A 15,901-nucleotide genomic window follows, 5' to 3' on the forward strand; every position below is an offset into this window, starting at 1 on the left:
GTTTCCGTACCTGAAATTTCAACATAATTCATTGCATTTTGCTGACTATAACCTTTAACTCTCACTAGTACCACAACAGAGCAATATATCAATCAACGTTTATAGGGGCCAAAAAAGCTTAATGAGAAACTTGATGCCTAGTTTAGAGAACAGGGTTTTTAGAGAATAACAGAGCCGAAAATGTAGAACAGCTAGTTAACGACATGTTTAAAGCATATGAAAAGTTGGGTATCAGAATGTTATTGAAAATTTACTATCTGTCTCTCCTCTCACCCTGCTCATATTTACATCCTGGTTCCACCATGTAAAGAAGCTTGACAAATTTAAAGGCCATTGGAACACAATTGTAATGTTTGAATTTTTTTTTTAATTGAATGTATACAAAATGTCCTGCGAAAAACTTGAAACTTTTATTAAGACATTCGGTCCGCTATAATTTTTTTGTAAGTTTTTACAGTAGGCATGTTTCGATCAAACCTATTTATAGTTAAAACGCTTAAAATGATAGGAAAGTTCTTTAGATATTCGAAAATAACTACTTTGTATGTTCTGATACCACCCATTTGCATTTATGTTCAGTAGTTCTGATTTCTCAAATACATTTCACCAGATATATGATAATATCAATTTATTTTGTATGTAAGGTTCCATGTCCACTAATAATATCCCACCCATTTTCAATAAAATTATGAAAAAAAATGTTTCAGACAAAGTTTAAGGAATCTCGCCATTTTAGTAATTCAAAATTTACTATGTACTTTGTTTGGTAGGTGCCACACCCACTGTTTTGATTAATAATACTGAATTGATTAATAAAAAGTTTAAATACTTTAGCTCCCTAGATATTCGAAATTTACTAATTACGAGGTGGCGCAAAAGTAATCCTCCTATCAGAAAATGCTATAAATTTTGCGATTGGCCCCTAATGTCAGTTCTGTTTTGACATTTGTGTAGTAAACACATGCAAAATACACGTTGATAAACAATGTTACGCTACAGTGCTCCAGAACGCGGAATATTGCTGACTATTTATTTGACCAATAATCGGTCGGTGACTTTGGCACAACGTGAATTTCGTCCGCTCAAGCCATCCTTAATCACCACCAAGAGGAAGATGATTTTTCATCAAAAATAATCATGAGTGATGAGGCCCATTTCCATCTTAGCGGGTACGGGTACACACTGCACGTGCCACAACCCATATGCTGAAGGATGCATTTCCCGGGCGCCTAATCTCCCGTTTTGACGATTTACACTGGCCAGCAAGATCGCCTGATTTGATCGCTCCAGACTTCTTTTTGTGCGGCTTTTTGAACAACCTCAGCCTCAGACTCTTGCAGCTCTTAAAGACAATATCCGTCAAGAATGTGAGGACCTATCGCCGGAAGTTTTGGCCAAAGTGATGGAAAATGCCATAAAAAGGGCTCAAATGATAATCAACTGTGGCGGCGGCCATTTACATGACATCATATTCTCGACTTGATGTTAAAGAAATTGAAAGACCAAATAAAAATAATCCACAAGAATAAGCAAAGTTTTTCATTTTTATTTTAATTACAGCCAATAATCAGCGGAAGTTTACTTTTGCGCCACCTCGTACTTTCTATAAGAGGTGCCACGACCAATAATCAAGTCTCGACCATCTTCATCAAAACTATGCAATTCAAACAAAGTTTGAAGAATCTTGTAATTATAGTTCTCAAGCTATTTAGAAATAACTATTTACTATGTATGGGGGGCGTTCAATTTTAGTTAAACTTCATACAGTGATATGAAATTAATTTCGTATAAAGTTTGAAGACTGTCACGATTAGTTCTGCAGATATTCGAAAATACCTAATTACTTTGTATAGGTGATGCCACGCTCATTTCAAAAAACTTCCACTGTATTAATGTTTGCTGCAGAACCAACTGCTGAAATCATATTTGCAATATAGTCAACCTTTTTTGCTCTACCGGAAAAATAGCTCAAAATCCGCATCTTTAGGTGCGTAGAACCAGGAGTGACAATTTTCCCAAAAAAAGACCGCCATTAATTTAATTTACGAAAAAACCTGATGTTGAAATTTTTTCAAATTTATACTTCAAAGAGCAATACAAAAATATCGTTTAAAGTGACTATTCACTAGATTTCTTAGAGACACTAAAGTGGCAATTGACTTTACGCTAGATTACCTGGGATGTATAAAGTAAACAATTGATTTCAAAACCATCGGATAATAAGAATCCATGCTGGATTCTCATTATTTACATTAAAATTTAGGACATTTTACTTAAAACAATTCGTGGATAGATTTCGAATAATGATGAAAAACAATTTTGTATTCGACTTTCCTGTACTTGTAATGCATTTAATTCAAACAAAAGCAAACTGAATATTTTTTTATTCACTTTTGAAAAGGAAATTCAGAGTGACAAAGGAATTAATCATTTATTGAATGATTCAGTTCACAATTGTGTTTAAAATGTTCTTATTAATTTATATTTTGAACACTTCAATTAGAGATAAAATCATATTAAAATTATATTTTTCTACACTTAAAGATTAATTCCCGTGCAGGTGCCATTAAAACTCTGCGTAAAAGCACAAGTTACATGGTAAATGAAATACTCTTCCGTATGACATTTAAGTTGCAGAATTTGTTTAAGTTCGTTTAAAGATACCAGTTCTATTCTATATTTTTACTTCTATTTATTATTTTTTTATCTTTAATTAGCACGTCCTTATTTACTACATTAAATTACAACATAATCTTACATATAAATACGAAAAAAAAACAAACTATAGAATGTAGCTTTTTTTATACAAAAAACAAAATGCACGCTTTTATTATTTCCCAACATATTCATATGAAATACTTAACTATGTATGAGTTTTTTTAAAGAAATATACATTAGGGTGGAACTTATATTGGACTTGGTCGATTGTCGGTGCACGCAAAGTCTACGTTATTTAAAAAGCAAATGCTGAAAACTTGAGCAAAATTGGATAACGTTTTGGGGCCGAAGTAGCAATATTTTCCAAAAAAAATTAAAATTACATTAAAATAATTAAATGATACAACAAATTTTTTATTTTAATTAAATATAAAAGATGCTTAAATATAAACATTTTCTGACATCAAATTTCATGTATATGTATCTCAAATCTCATAATTTAACATTTTCAACATTTTTGTTAAACGAAATTTCAAACAATTATTTGTTTTCATTTCTAGTATACTATTAGAGTGTCCAAAAAACCGGCAAATTTAAAAAACCGGTTTCCGGTTTAACCGAAAAGGTGTGTTTTTGAAAAAACCGGTTTTGATTTTTGTCTTTTAAAAAAACCGATTATCCGGTTTCGGTTTTTGTCTTCAAAAAAACCGGTTAACCGGTTTATATTACATTTTTATTCAATATAAAAAATACGCTAATTTAAAATTTTTGAACTCTTAAGGCAATAATTTTATATATTTCACGAAGTATTGTCAAATGCTACAATTTTCTATAAAACTAATCAATATTTTAAAAAATGGTATCATAAAAATATGTTTAAATGAGCTTTTGAAAATATGTTTCTAAAAACCGGTTAACCGTCTTACAAAAACCGGTTTTTCAAAAAACCGAAATGTTTAAGAAAACCGAAAACGGTCGAGTTTACAAAGATGAAAAAACCGGTTGACCGGTTTTCGGTTTCGGTTTTGGATACTCTATATACTATGCTAAATGAGGATTACAAAATGCAAATGAATTCTCTATTTGTTAAAATTATTTCTTAAAAATACATTTAATTTAATTTCAGATTTTTTCCTTGGATTGCTAATTTACGATTTTAAAATTTTAAGTTTCTAATTGTTCAAGACAGGAAAGCTAAAAAGCCAAAACTTAATAAAAATATAAAATACATGAAATTTAACTAATACTAATTTAAATTTTTATATTTACTCCATAAGAAAAATTATATACCTTAACTATGGTTTTTATCCCGGGAATTTCCGGGAGTTTTGCCAATTTTTTACTACCCGATTCCTGGGAGTTTTAGTAAGGAATCCCGGGAATTAAACACTGACGAAACTACAACGACAACTCTATTTTTTCACCAAGTTTTGTTTACAATTTGTTGCTTATATCTCGGTTTTTATCTCGGGGTTTTTCGAATGAAAATTTAAAAAGACTTACGGACATCGCTTTATTGTGGAAATACATATAACATAACAGTCATGGTATAGAATAAAAAAATATACGTACAATTTTTTCATAATCTAACGTACGTTTTTCCAAACTTCTGAATATGAAAAATTTCATAACATTTTTTAAATACCACAAGGATACATTTAAACCCATTAACACACTGGGGTCAAATTTCGATAATAAAACAACAAAAATCCTTATAATGCCTATGAATTAACAAAAATTTAATCATTCAAAGATTGAATAATTCTGTTATTAATTTGAATGAAGCTAAAGTATTCGATGTTTGGAATGGATTTGTGGAATGAAAGGCTGACATTTTTTAATTCCGGATTAAGATTTTAGTGAATTAAGCACAAATTTAATTAACTAATACAAAGCTCTGATATATAATGATTACAATACTAATTTTTTATATGAAATATGGCTATAATATTAATAAGTTACAATATCATTATATATTTCGGAAATCGCCGGGTACACGGGAACGTAGAAACAAATTTCCCTATTCCCGGGAATCAAAAAAGGCCGGGGAATTATATTAACCGGAAGTCAAAAATATTATTCAAAGCAATTTCATGTCAAGTGAAGTCTTCTGATCGGGATGAAATTTGCACCAAGGTTAGTCTTATTGGACACCATTTTTCAACAAGATCGGTCAAGAACTCTCTGAGTTAGATATTTTGGGCAAACAGGTGTTTTTTCTCATCTATTTAACTTATTGTTCTTAGCAAAATGTGCTCCAAATAGTTTAGGTAGCTATTTCCATGATATAAAAAAATTACAAAAAATCATTTATATTTTTTTGACAAGAAAGGGGATTTTTGAAGTTTATTTTATTTGTAAATATTCAGTGAAACGTTGCCACATTTAGAAAAAGTTTACAATACTCCGAGAAATTTTCCATGAAATATGTGTAGTATGTAACAGTTCACAATACTGCAATTTATATTTAAAATAAATAAAAAACGGATTAATCTAAGGGCACTGCTACACGTACAATATATATTGTGATATTTGGATCACGATCCATTTTATTGGATCACGCAAAATTAGGTTATTCTACAATTTGGATCGCGATCCATCAATACTGCATGCTACACGTTCAATAAATATCGCGATACTGGATCGCGGTCAGTATATATTGAACGTGTAGCAGTACCCTAAGACGTGTGCCTTTATATCACATAGGCCATGACAATTAAAAGCTGCCCGAAAATAGTGATACCTTTTTCAATCAGACTTTTAAAAAATGGATGTTTTTAAATTTATCAGAGGAATTCTATGCATCAAAAGGATTTTGTGGTCGACTTTCTTTTATAAAACTAGCCTGTGCTACAAACCACAACAGATCCAGCTGTTGAATGATATAGTGGAATATAGTCAAATATTCCACTGTATTATTCATCATACCAAGTATCTGACAGTTATCCAAATGAAATTGTCTCTCAAATCTTATTAAGAGATTACACAAACGGTTGTACATTCGTAAAATTGTTCTCTTATTCGTGGAGGTGCAAGAGGTTTGTGCCGGCAAAAAGCTTTGTGATTTAGTTGCAGATATAACCACAATCCAGCATACACTAAATCCTTATGCTAACGATACTCAGGAATTGAAAGCCTTAGCCAGAATTGTGTTGCTGCTCAATGCATTGGATAAACGAGCAATAATATTTTGAATAAAATATTTTTTTATTTTATTTATATTTGAAGTAACTATACTTCAATAAAGGCAAAAATCGGATTAAGTTTAATGAATATGATAGCTTTGTTTTAGATATAAACTTCAAATCCCTTTATTGTCAAATGCTTGATTAGGTTGACATAAATAGAAAATGAAACTACCTTGTATTTTTTTATATCATGGCTATTTCTTCAATCTTTCAAAAAAAAAAATATTAAAAAAAAATTGTAAAAAATTTTTGAAATTTTTTTTCCAAAATCAAAATTTTTTTTTTAAATGGGGCTTTTTGGTTGCTTAGTGGGATGCGAATTGGATATCTATCTATGTAAATGTTTTGTGACTCAAGACTTAAAATTTTTGACTTTTTTACAAAATTAAAAATATAGTTGACATTTTTCAAAATGGACCCTTTTTATACCCTACACCACCATAGTAGCACCCACCTTAAAGTATACCGATTGACTCAGAATCACTTGCTGAGTCGATTAAACGATGTCCGTCCGTCTGGCTGGCTGCCCATGTAAACCTTGTGCTCAGGGTACAGGTCGCAATTTTGAAGATATTTCGATAAAATTTGGTACATATAATTTTTTTGGCCCAAGGACGGAGCTTATTGAAACTGGCAGAAATCGGTCCATTATTTCACCTAGCCCCCATACAAGTGACCATACTTTCTTATTTGTTTTATATATTTTTTTTTTTGATCAAAAGAAAGCTTAGGTATTTTCGTTTATTCGAAAACTTATTGTTTTCAAAATGGACCCTCTTTTATATTTTTTTCCTTAAAAGAAAACTTAGATCGATTCCTACAAGTGCTTTTTGGTCGCTTAGTGGGATGCAAGTTGGATATATAAAATTGTGTCTTAATTACTATACAATAGGGCTAAGCTAGTCAAAAGTTGGTTCACTTGACATGAAATGCCCTATATAAATTATTGTTAATATTGTAAAATTATGTTATTATATTGTTACTCCAAAACTTTTTTAGTAATACGAAATTTTTTTTTATATGAAATATTTTTCTTTGTGCTTTAATGGGTTAAATTATATAAACAAATTGTGTATTGACAAATAAATTAATTGAACATTAAATTGGTTGGCAATTTCTTAGTTTAACAATATTAGTGCTTTAAAATGAAGTCTAAAATAATACAAAAATTTTATTTTTAATAATTTTTAGTGTAGAGGCCTAACTTTACTGTCTTGAAAATGTTTGACCTCATTATAAAAGTGTTGAGAAATTCCAAGAAATTTAAAATTACATAATCGCCAATAAACAACTCAACTAAAAAGTTTCTGAAATTTCGATTAAAAAAATTGTAAAATTTAGATTTTGAAAAATGCACGAAATATTTTTGTATCAAATTGTTCAAAAAAATGATATATGTATATTTGGATAAATGTTTTCAACCATTAATTTTTAATTTTTTTTTTAAATATTGCTATTAGATGACGGGGAACAAAATTGTGGGTCACCCTTATGTATATATACATATATGTTTACAGATTCATATAAAAAAATACATGATTTGTATACATACATACATACATAATATGATATGTATGTAGATATTTGCTACATATTTGATAATACATAAATTTCAACACATTGACATACATACATACTTATACATATTATTTATACATAATTACATGCATACATATTTTAAATCGGTGTCTATGTGAATGTATCTTTCAATCTAATTACATATAATATATACTTTATCTATCTATCTATCTATTTTATACAATAGTTACTTTTTATTTACTTATTGTAAATATCTATCTATCTATACATAACTTTTAATTATATTTCTATGTATGTTTATTGTGTATGTTCCAATTATGTATGTTATTCTATCTTGTTTTACTGCATTTTAAATTTCTCTATAATTATTCTTCTTCTTATTATTATTATAAAATATTTTAATTTTAAATTAAAATTTAAAAAAATAAAAAATACATGAAAATACGAATGACATGAAAACACATTTTGTAGGAAGTGGCAGAGTTGCGTCGCCAGGTGGCGCTTGAAAATTTGCAAAATCAACGCATGGATAATTATGATCAAGATGTACCTGTGGAATTTGAATGCTGTTTTTGCACATCAAAGGTATATAAAATCACATTAAAATCATTAAACAAAAACACTTAAATACTTTCATGCTGTCAATACACCCTCAATGCAGAGCATTTAGATAGCAGACGTTAATTGTTTTTTTTTTCTGACATAAAGTTTTAAATAATTTTTGCTCAATCCATACATTTGTTACTTTGTGAATATGTTTAATTAGCAGCGATAACTAAAGAAAACTGAAAGGAGCAAACTATTTGAAAAACTGTAAAAATTGCACAAATATTTTACATTTATATGTAAAGAAAAAATATTTGTGCAATTTTTATATATCAAATAATTCTGCTATCTAAATGTCATTTTATGTAAAAATTGTTTTTAATATTGTTCACTTCGTTAAAATTACAATCACAATACATAAATATTAAAACATAAATACCGAAAATTGAGATATAAAATACAAAACTCTATAGTTCAGTCAGCAAACGCCCAAAGTCCATTTGTTATGAAAATTAAAATTTGATCATTTGAAATTTATTAACATAAAATATCGACTACCGATATCAATAAAGTTGATCCACTGCTTTTTGGGAGCAACTTTAGTGATAATAACGTCTTTAAATCAAATAGTAGAGTTAAAACGTTAATAAAAAATTTCACTAAAAAAATACAAAATACCAATTTTAGTCCAATCGGAAACGATTGAACGTTGTGAAATCGGATAAACAATGGTTCTTATTATGATTTTATTTAAATAGCATACATATGAAATAAATCTTATCTTCTAGAGAAAATTGTCTTTCCAGCATGAATGTCGTATGAAAAATAACCAGGTTATACGCATTTTAGCAGTCTATTCATTAAGCAAAAACTGATAGTTTACATACATTTTACCCGAAATTCTGTTTAGATAATAATTGCTTACGTAACTGGATAAACAATTAAAAAATGATTTCAATCTATGTCGATCTCTCTATAAATACATATCGATGGCATTTTTCCAAAATGGTTTATCTGCAGAACCCTGATTGTTCGGGAGAAGCAAAAAACTGTTTAATTCCCTAACTAGTGAGTATTTAACAAATCGATCTTCTTCGATATGATTAACATGGTTCTACTAAATCCCTAAAATATAAATTATAAAATAAAACCCGCTATTCGGATTTCTACGGCAGATAAACCATTTTGTTTGAAACAATTTTAAATAGTATAAAGTAAAATTTTAAGTTTAAACACAGTTGTTTTTCACTTTTAAATATTTTTAGGATTAAGAAAAATAATAAAAGATAATTATTTTAGGTCCAAATCATTATCTGTATGGTTAATGTTAGGATATTTATTATTATTTATTGAATAAATTCCCTTCCCAACTCATATTCCAAAACCTCTCAAATATACCCTGTCTTGCAACACTATCAAAATGTTGACAATATCTATATTTTTCTTTGAGACATGTTTTCGATATACAACTTTAGCTTATACGTTTTTATTTTTCTTGGAGTAGATTATTTGGCATCGTTTCGTGATATTCCTAAATATGACTCACCTTTCATTCGGTTTAATTTGTTATCATTGCTTTTCATTGATGTGCTAACATAAGCTTTTTTGCGAACGATATCGTTGCTCCCCGCCTGAATCTACGGTAAATACCTAATTCCTATTATTAGGAAAAAAAAAGTAAAATGAGAAACCCGTTATAATATTACGATCAGCCTCATTTGACGATGAAGAGTTAATAGCAATCTTCTTAATTATACCCTTCACCTTCGTGAGAAGGGTATATATAAGTTTGTCATTCCGTTTGTAATTTGTACATTTTTCATTTCCGACCCTATAAAGTATATATATTCTGGATCCTTATAGATAGCGGAGTCGATTAAGCCAAGTCCGTCTGTCTGTCTGTTAGTTGAAATCAATTTTCTGAAGACCCCAGATATCTTCGGGATACAAATCTTCAATAATTCTGTCAGTAATGCTTTCGAGAAATTTGCTATTTAAAATCAGCAACATCCGTCCATAAATAACGGAGATATGAGCAAAAAACCGGGACAACCCCGATTTTTGACCTATTTTTGATCTATATCTGGATTACTATGTCATTAATATAGACAATATGGATATCTAATGATAGATATTTCAAAGTCCATTGCAACGATGTAGATAAGGATATAGTAAGTTGGACCTACAATGGGTCAAAATCGGGAAAAAAATTTTTGACCCGAATTTTTTTATCATCAAAGAAATTTTTTTGTCATAAATTTTTTTTTCCAAAAAAAAAAAATTATAAAAAAAAATTTTTTAAAAAAAATTAAAAAAATTTTGAAAAACAATTAAAAAAAAAATTAAATTTTGTTTACCTAAAAATACTTAAAAAAAATTATTTTAAAATATAATTTGGTGAAGGGTATATAAGATTCGGCACAGCCGAATATAGCTCTCTTACTTGTTTTTCTTTAAAATCTCCATTTTTTATTTAATTAAATCGATACAATTTTTAGCACAACCGATTTAAAATATTCACAAATGAAATTTGGGGACCAAAATGTTACCATTTGTATTTACATACATATAGTAACACTATGTTAACATATAATATGTTTGGCTAAAGTAATAAACTCCCATCCCAATTATAGAACTTTTTTCCAATAAACTGAGTGAAGATGGAAACATTTTGAAAACATATTTCAAATCAGCGTATTAATATTTATCAGAAAAGTTGAATTCGTTTTAAAATAATTACGTTCTTACAAATTTTTTATATACGACTGTTATGAAAATCTCTCAAATACATTGTAGATAAACCATTTTGTCTTCAAAAAAAAAGTATGTGTGTAGATAAACTAAACAAAAAATGTGAATAAGTCGTAGACAAATCAACATTTTGATCAGAAATCCATACCATAGGAAATGTGCATCACAGGGAATAGTTTGGTATCAAAATTGTAGGAAATTAAATATTCTCTTCAAATACTTAAGTAGTTAGACCACTTTTTAATGGTTTATTCAGAAGTTGATTCCGCCTACAATTTTAACCATAAAAACATATTTTGTTTGAACTTGAGTATTTTTATTCATAAACTGCGAGATTTTTTTCAAATGTTTATCTTTTATTTTGAAACATTTGTATAACTATGACATTTTCCCATTATTCTGGCAACATATGGTTTTCGAGCCAAAAGAATTGCTCATCTTTTGAGGCTAAGAACGAAGCAAGCCAATATCGCCAATTTCAAATTAAAGAAGTAAAGCAAAACTTCCCGCATATGACGATGCGTTGGTATAAAATTGAACATTTTGGAAGCAAAAAAAAACTTTGTTGTATACACTATAATGTTTAATAACTAAGTGAGAATAAATGACAGATATGAACCCTTCAAAATGACATTAATTTAAACCAAAATCCTCGTTCAAAATATACGCCATGTATTGGAAGTCTCGCATTTTTATGTCATAGAATAACTGGTTTAAGGATATGTTCACAGTGAAACTTCAAAGTTATCAAGTCTTTAATGGAACTTTATAAGTAGTTAAAGTTCAGCCACATTAATCCATATCTGTGGATATTATAAACCTTAAAAACAAGTTTACAGTGAAAGTATTTAGCTTATATTTAAAGATGGTGGTCACAAAATTAATTTTCTAGAAGTCTGGGCCATTCCCTGTTTTGTGTCTGTTAATGTTTCATCTGATTTGTAGGATTTGCTTTATACTACATTTTAATTGATCATTTTTAAACTGTGTCTAACTTGAAAAAATATTTCTTTTAAAAATTCAATAATTTATTTTAGTGATTAATTTCCGAAAGTAAGCCTTATACGGGAGCTATGAGTAATTGTGGACCGATCGCATTGAAATTAGGCCGTGCGATTTATTTCTATACGAAACTTAGTTTTTGTGAAATATATTTGAATTCCAACATTTGTAAGATATTTATGCTCGTTAAAGTGATTTTAGGAAGTGGACCTTATATGTGTTTACCGAAAATAGTAAAAATCAGAAGATCCAAGTTCAAAAACTTGTTTATTTCAATGAAGTGAACAATACGCACAAACATACCTACTACAACACTTGGACACAAATAATGTTAAGATACATAAATAAGTGTTTTATATTAAATATTTTTAATCATATATTACACATTATTTTCCTCATTAAAACAAAGCCCAAAAGCCATAGAGAAAACACATAGACCGGAAACTCTCCTGTCAAATACCTAACTCAGTTGTCAAAAACCTAAGTGGAGAGAATGTATTAGTAAAAAAAACTATGTGAAAACAAAAACAACACTCGTATGTGTAACTTTTTTGAGTAATTTTGAGTTTCCGTGTTTTTTTGGAGTTTCCGCTCTATGTTCTCTATACCAAAAGCCTTTAGTAGCTAAAACTAAGTGATAAACAATTTTAGAACATTCTGATAACAAGAAAACGCGCCTGAAGTCAATTAAAAATTTTACAATTTTGGTATAAAATGGTACTTTTTATAATTTCTTAAGCATTTTTTGCTACTAAAACATTATTTCTATCTCGCAGAGAAAATTATCTTTACAACAAGTTGTAAAACGTTAAAAGCAGTGGTTAAATTACCAAGTTTTTTAATATTTCCCCACGCCATATATTCGCTTAATTGTGATTAGATTTTAAAGAATCCATCGATTTTTATGATCGATATCTCATTTTGTTCATCTTACATGTGGCTTTGCTCCAAAAGAATAAATCTGAAAATTTTTTGCCGTTTTCGGTTTTTCGTGATTTTTTTAAAACAAAAATATTACCTATTTTCACGTAAAAAATATATATTTTGCTTCACTTTGTTATTATAACTTCGAAACTACTAAGCCGATTGAAACGCATTATATATATGAAAGATTGTACATAGCATGGGGAAAATGTTTTAAAAATTCAATCAATCGAAAGAAGAACATTAACTACTCAATTTTATGTATATCAAACAAATAACTAAAAGTTTGTGAAAATGAGCGAATTTACTTAATTGTGAATAGATTTTAAAAGAATTCATCGATTTTTATGATGGATATCTCATTTTGTTCATCTTACATGTGTCTTTGCTCCAAAAAAATAAATCTGAACAATTTATGCCGTTTTCGGTTTTTCGTGATTTTTTTAAAACAAAAAAATATAGCTATTTTCACGTAAAAAATACATTTTTTGCTTCAATTTGTTCTTATAACTCCGAAACTACTAAGCCGATTGAAATGCAATATATATTGAAAATTTTTACATAACATGACAAGATTGTACATAGCATGGGGAAAATGTTTTCAAAATTCAATCAATCGAAAGAAGATTATTAACTACTAAATTTTATGTATATCAAACAAAAAACTAAAATTTTGTGAAAATTCACTTAATTGTGAATAAATTCGATAGGAATCAATCGATTTTTATGATCCATAAATCATTTTGTTTCTATTATATGTGGCTTTGTAATAAAGTAAAAAAACCTGAACAATTTCTTGCGTTTTCGATTTTTCATGATTTTTTTAAAACAAAAAAAATTAACTATTTTTAAGTAAAAAATCAATTTGTTATTATAACTCCAAAACTACTGAGCCAATTAAAACGCAATATATAAACGGCTTAAAAGTTATATAAATTTTTCTCAGTTTATTTTATTAATATCGGATTAACCATTTTTGAGTTACCATTAATTAAAAACTTCACAATTTTACTTCAAAATTTAAAAAAAACCTCTCTTAATATAATTTAAAATTTGAACCATATTTGTACCATTAGAACCACAATACATCAAAATTGTGTAGTGGTTTAAAAAGCCTTTAAAAGAATTACGGATAAAATGTATATAAACTATCTGTTTTTGTTAATATATGGCCTGCTAAATGAGTAAACCAGAGTAATTTTTCATTCGACATTTATATTTTTTTTATACCTTGTTAGAAAGATAATTTCCTCTAGAAGTTTAAAATGTTTAAAAAATAATCACCCTAACTATGAAAGAAATTTCAAAGTTAATTTTTGTTAAAGTCGACTTTATTTTAAAATAGAACATTTTGTTTTTATATGAAAAAACTTCAAAACTTTTTGCAATATATACACTCAAATAGTTGAAAATATTTGTCAATGAATGTAAATAAAAAAAGAAATTTCAAAAAAATTTCCATAAATAACAGTTCAAAACAAAAAGTTTTTTTTGAAATAATAAAACAACAATTTAATAATTTGTTTCATGGTACGAAATTTTAAATAATAGTCAACTTTATGGACTTAAAATCGGGATTTGTAGTTAGGCTGAATGTTTTCGTAGTCATTTTTTTTTTCAATTTAAAAAGAGTACAATTGTTTATCCCATTTCACAACTTTCAATAGATATTCAGCAGGTGTCTAGAAGATGCGATTTATTTAAAATATTAGAAACATTTTATTTTAATAACAGAATTTTAATACAAATCAAATGTACCATTGTTTGCCCCATTTCAATAATTTTTCATCAGTAGTTTTAGTTACTAATGGATAAAAAAAGACCGCTCAAAAACAACTCTATTTTTTAAGGGCAGGTCTATTAAACACACATACAATATCATCTTACATACACGTACATACATACATTACATAAATATGTAATACAAGTGTCCTTATTTACTCCTTCTTTTACCATGAATGAATGAATAAATGTCTGTCAAATACTCATATTGTTTATTGTGGTGTAATTGTGTCTACACAGTGTGTATATTTATGTGTTAATATGTAAATACAAACGCAAGCATATACCCAGCAAATGTAGAGGTTTGATCCCAAATTGAGAATGATTTGAAATCAAAACATTTCTAAAATTTAAATGATTCGATAGAATTTGATAATAATGAAATGCTTCCTATTAATTGGGGGGTGTTTTTTCTTAAATGATCTTAAAGATTTGATGAGAGGTTTGAAATTACATTTCATAAACAATGAAAAATGAAGAATTTTTAAAACATTTAATTTTGTATTTGCTGGATAAATAATGTACTTGTATAAATAATAAAATATACCAGGCAAATGTAAAGGATTGTTCGGAAATTGAATATGACTTGAAATCAAACCTTTATCATTGTATATATTTGACGTTTGAGAATGATGTGAGGTGTGTTTAACACATTTGCAGATTCTAATTGATTTTTACATGATGTTTGCATTTGATATCCAATGAAAATGTCATAATTTTTCAAATCTTTGACTTTGTGTTTACTGGGTATATGTTTGTATGTATGTATAAATTTGTATGTGTGTAGATATAATTGTTGTTAATTGTAAATGTGTTTGACATGTTTTTACTATTATTTTTTATAATTTTCTGTGGGCGTTTGATTGTGTGTGATTTTGTAATTATAAAAATGCAATTTAAATTGAGTTTAATGAAAACGTATTATTTTATACGAGTATTATAGAAAACAAAAAACCCTAAAGGATCACATAATAAATTTAATTGCTTTAACTACATATTTGTATATAATAAGAAATAAATATTACAGGATCGAGTTTGTACATTCCATGGCAGAAATTATAACATGACACAATTGGTGCGTCCACCACCGTCGCCAACAAATTATAGAATTTTAAAACGTATGATAGAAACTGGTGCCGTTGATGTTTTTTATCTTTAAGTGGTAAAAATTCAATTTACCTTTACTACATCTACCAACTATGTAGTTTTATTTGAAAATGGCTAAAATAAATTTAGCTTTTTGTCTAATGAAATTTTTCCATTAGTTTCCCCTTCATTAGAATTGAAATGGAATTCCTTAGGATTTTGTACATTCGAATGTAAAATGTGTATAAATAATAATTGCTCTTCCTTTTTTGTTTGTGTAAATACATAAAGTTATTTCGATTAATTATTTCTATTGTATATTTATTTATTTATTTCCTTACTTTATTTTACATCTTTGTATTTAAATAAATTATGTTTTGTTTATTATTTTGTTTATATGTAATAAGTTTTTGTACATAAAGACG

At 27.9% G+C, this 15,901-nt stretch overlaps 1 protein-coding gene across 9 annotated transcripts in view; it reads left to right on the forward strand.

Annotated features, from left to right (window-relative positions):
* Window positions 1-15,901, forward strand: part of Shab (Shaker cognate b) — a 325,565-nt gene that overhangs the window by 288,896 nt on the left and 20,768 nt on the right. For 7 of the 9 annotated variants that reach the window (XM_065502983.1, XM_065502985.1, XM_065502986.1 and 4 more), the window contains exon 9: window positions 7,857-7,970. The exons of the other annotated variants lie outside the window; for them this stretch is intronic. In XM_065502983.1, coding sequence (XP_065359055.1) covers window positions 7,857-7,970 — 114 coding nt within the window. The remainder of the gene's footprint in view (window positions 1-7,856; window positions 7,971-15,901) is intronic. 9 annotated transcript variants of the gene reach the window in all.

This window comes from Calliphora vicina, chromosome 3 (genome assembly GCF_958450345.1).
Source record: "Calliphora vicina chromosome 3, idCalVici1.1, whole genome shotgun sequence".
Classification (NCBI taxonomy): domain Eukaryota; kingdom Metazoa; phylum Arthropoda; class Insecta; order Diptera; family Calliphoridae; genus Calliphora; species Calliphora vicina.